Source organism: Azolla caroliniana, unplaced genomic scaffold (genome assembly GCF_043228905.1).
Source record: "Azolla caroliniana isolate FFs.n. ecotype wild unplaced genomic scaffold, voAzoCaro1.0.p SCAF_8, whole genome shotgun sequence".
NCBI lineage: Eukaryota > Viridiplantae > Streptophyta > Polypodiopsida > Salviniales > Salviniaceae > Azolla > Azolla caroliniana.
In genome coordinates this window covers 17,003,468-17,007,308 of record NW_028230443.1, presented here as the reverse complement: position 1 = coordinate 17,007,308, position 3,841 = coordinate 17,003,468, and the positions used below count along the sequence as shown (strand labels likewise).

The 3,841-nt window shown below is 39.6% G+C and overlaps 1 protein-coding gene across 1 annotated transcript; it reads right to left on the bottom strand.

The window, feature by feature from the left end:
• Positions 1-874: 874 nt before the first annotated feature.
• LOC147861126 (uncharacterized) lies at positions 875-3,374 on the bottom strand. The gene is made up of 3 exons (XM_087323932.1): positions 2,902-3,374; positions 1,696-1,970; positions 875-1,425 (listed from the first exon to the last, which is right to left on the bottom strand). Exons 1-3 carry the CDS (start codon positions 3,323-3,325, stop codon positions 1,108-1,110), a joined length of 1,017 nt encoding a protein of 338 aa, XP_087180058.1. The 5' UTR covers positions 3,326-3,374; the 3' UTR covers positions 875-1,107.
• Positions 3,375-3,841: the final 467 nt, after the last annotated feature.

The following is a 3,841-nucleotide window of genomic DNA, read 5'->3' as shown; positions in this document are numbered from 1 at the left end:
TTCTCTGAGTTTCTGTGTATAGCTACAACTAATTTAGTGTATGTGTCTCGGATACGTAATCGTAGTAGTACGTAAGCACAACCTGTGAGAAGGAGTCGGTTGTAGCCGTCTCCCCTTACACACAACGAAGTCACAGAGGTTCTCTCCTTACGTAATACGATTAAGCTCGATTCGTTGTTCCACACCCACCTTGGGGTCGAAGGACTGACCACGACCCGTGTTTCCTAAGAGGCAACAACCCAAAAGACAAAGAAGGGAGAACCAAAAGGGTGAGACATTTTTCGAAATTGCCATGAGTGTGACAAAGAGACTTCCAACCATTGACCAATACCCACTTTTGACAAGTGGTTTGTTCTTGCTAGCTCTAATTCATTAAACCCAAATAAAATCCCAATTCACCATCAGATGAATTGGAGATTGTATATAGTATGATTGTTTGACATACCATCACTCCTTTGATGTGATATAGATGTTGACCTTCGATCCAAATTGATGTTGACCTATCTATTCCAAAGATCAACTTAACATCCAACTCCTCTCCAAAAATATCTTTGTCATTCAACATCCAATTCTTGTGGGGAATGATAATTTTTAAGAGCCATAAATAAGCACACATCATACATTTTCTCTAGGATTTTGAGGTCACATTGATCCATTGGTTTGGAGTTTGGTATCAATATCCAAACATGATCGTTGCCACATCAAATGCGTTGATAGTATGTCATTGCAATCAACCACAATTGGTATCGATTTCCTTTCAAGAAACCATACTGTCACATTTTTCTGTCAGATTTATTTCCCCATTCCTTTTAATTGTTACAAGATGAAGACACCCCACAAAGGAAAGATGAACATTGTGCTGAATAATGTGGCGGAAACAGAAGATATTCAATGAATGCAATTAAAACACAAAAAGCATACAAGATATCTATTGTTTTTTCTTCAAGAATACAATTAAGTTGTGATTGTGTGAAACTAGATTAGTAGATTTGATTACGTTCAGAAGATATATGATGACTCAAAAAAAGAGAACCAAAACTTTGCGAAAGCCTCGAGGAATTTAGGGAAACGAAGTCTCTTTTTTATAAAAGGGTTATTGCGATACAATCATGTCACTTTTTTATGTATGCGTTTTCTCCAGGAATTTGACTCTTTCAAGAATGCTTTCGATAAATCAATGCCAAGGATCACGTTTAGAATATTTAGCCCCATCATACCTGAAATTGCAAGGGGCCACTCTACTCCTGACGGAAACTTTGTGATATCAAGAACCAACTTGAGAGTTACAAAAATGTGCATTGCCATTCTCGAAGTAAAGAAAGTGAACCAATTGAAGGCCCATAAGGTGATAATAAACCAGCTTTCTTCTCTTTGGAGTTCAGCCATCTTAAGCACACGTCTCAAATGCAAGAATATGGAATGTAACTGCCATACATAAAGCCAATGATAAATTTTATTTCATGCATCGGTTCTTAATTCAATTCTATTTTTTGAGCTTCCATTCACCTCCCAAAACAAGATAAAAATCACCAATTCTTAATTCAGTTTTATCTTTCAAACTTTCACTCACCTCACAAAACAAAGTAAGAATTGGTGATTCTTATTCATTTTTATCTTGAAACTTCTGCTCACATCCCAAAACAAGGTTACGATCCACCTACTCCATTCATTTTTATCTTGCAAACTTCCACTTACCTCACAAAACAAGGTGAGAATCAGATAGTTGATGGTGACTTGGCGATAAAGAGCCATAGTGAAGCACACGAGGAGCACTGCATGATGTACAAGAAGAGATGGAGAACTTGGATTATATAAATGCCTCCGAAGCATGTCTACTTGGTCATACACGAAGTAACCTGTAGAAACACATAGAATAACATTTGACCCTGGCCAAACACCAGAAAAGAGTTCTTCATGGTTGTACATTGATGATCCTTTCTTGATCCACTCTGAGGCCAATACTCCTGCCACTACATATCATAAACAAAGCGAAAAAGATGGATTAAATACATTATTTGATCTTCATCATGATCGACAAGAATCAACATGATTTTCCATGCTTCTAAACCCTATCTGTTGTTTTCATAGATAAAGCCCCAGACTACTCCAATATGCTTGTTCTTGCAAAAGCTGGCTTGTCATGAAAGTAAAACGTAGTTCTTTACCTCATAACTATATTTTGATATCTTTTATCGGACAGAAGAAAGAAGTTAAATGTTTCTGTTTCCATTTGCTGCTTTTAGACACTGAAACATGTTTCCATCATTTCTATTTCCTACAGGCATCTACACTCAATCCAAGTACTCCTCACTTTTCTACAAATAGAATAGATTATTTTAAGCTCCTCCTGATTTGTGAATGGTGTACATCAAGAGTCAGGCCTCTTGATTCTCCTACATTATTCTAGACTTCTACTCAAAATTCAGACTTAAAACTCACTGCTATCCAGTAACTCCTTCCATTCCAAATCATAGAGCTTCTCGCGCTCTGGTAAATCAACAACTGAATGTTGGCTTCTTCCCTTGATGGTATAAATTAACATTTTTCGGATTTTTTATCCATTCCACAATACATAAGTTTAAAGGATGGAAGAAAAACAAAATGCAATACGAAAGTCAGCCAAAGAAAATTGAAAATACGCCAACTCCTGAATAAGACCGAGAGAAAAAATTGTGTTCCATCAACACCAAACGTTGATTCGATCTTTGTTCCTCTGAGTTTCGTGATATTTATGCCAGGAATCTGGATCTTTGAAGACTTTTCGATCTAATAATGTAGCTTTAATCTCTTTATCTTACTTTTCTTTTCCAAACAGTTCTCTCTCTCTCTCTCTCTCTCTCCCCTGTTTCTCTCTCACCCAATCCAAGCAATCAAATTGAGAGGAAAGAGATATGGTTGTACCTGAGATTCCAACGATGGTGGAATGGATGAGTGAGACTGCAGTGTTGGTGAAGAGATCAAGCGAAAAAGAAGAAGAAGACGAAGACGAAGACGAAGAAGATTGTCGTAGTGGGGGGAGAATGGAAGGGGATATGGAGTGGATGAGAGCATTGGAACCTTGGAAGATGAAGAAACCGACGACGACGGGCCAGAGGTCGGCACGGCCTCCATAACGAAGACTCAGAAATAGGGATACAAACCACGGAATCAAGATAGCATAGAAGAAAAGGCCTATTAAATCTAAGCCGCCGATCTTCTGCTTCTGCTTCTGTTTCTTCTTCTGATTCTTCTGATTCTCTTTCTTCTCTTGTTGCACGCTGCCTCCATCTCGATCTCGATCTCCATCACCATCATTGTCTCTGATTTTATCTCCTTCGTCTGACATAGCCTCCTCCGTGTGGGCTGTAGTAGACTGTAGTGATCACGTGTCTGTCTCCCCCATCTCCTTCAATTCTTTGTCTACGCTCCTTCCTGTCTATGTATTATGTATATATATGTATGTATATACCAAATCATAAAATAGGGCCTCGGACGGTGCAGGGTTGCTCAGAGGAAGGCGCCTCCGATCTGCACCGTCCAATTCGGATTAGAAAGAACACCCGAAAAAAAATTTGTTGGCGGTCGCCCAACCCTGACTGTTGTCAGGAAGTTTCGCGCGCGCGTGTGTTACTTGGGCGGGACCACGATGGTCTTGGACTAGGCAGTACGAAGGGATAGAGAAGACCCGAGGTTTGCTTTATGACAATACTACTTCTCGACCCCTTCCCGAGCAAGGGCTCATTGCCCCTTTTTATGGGCCGGTGGCTTTCGTTGATCACGACTCGTCGAGTTTTCGAGATCAGCACACGAGCCAAGTGATCAAATGGGTACAAGCAAAGATAAGCACGCAAGATGAACGCAT

Coding starts and splice junctions, on each gene's coding strand:
- LOC147861126 (XM_087323932.1), bottom strand. CDS start 3,325: ATGTCAGACGAAGGAGATAAAATCAGAGACAATGATGGTGATGGAGAT. Junction 1,971..2,901: donor CACCATCGTTGGAATCTCAG/GTACAACCATAT, acceptor TATGATATGTAG/TGGCAGGAGTATTGGCCTCA. Junction 1,426..1,695: donor TTCTCACCTTGTTTTGTGAG/GTAAGTGGAAGT, acceptor TATGTATGGCAG/TTACATTCCATATTCTTGCA.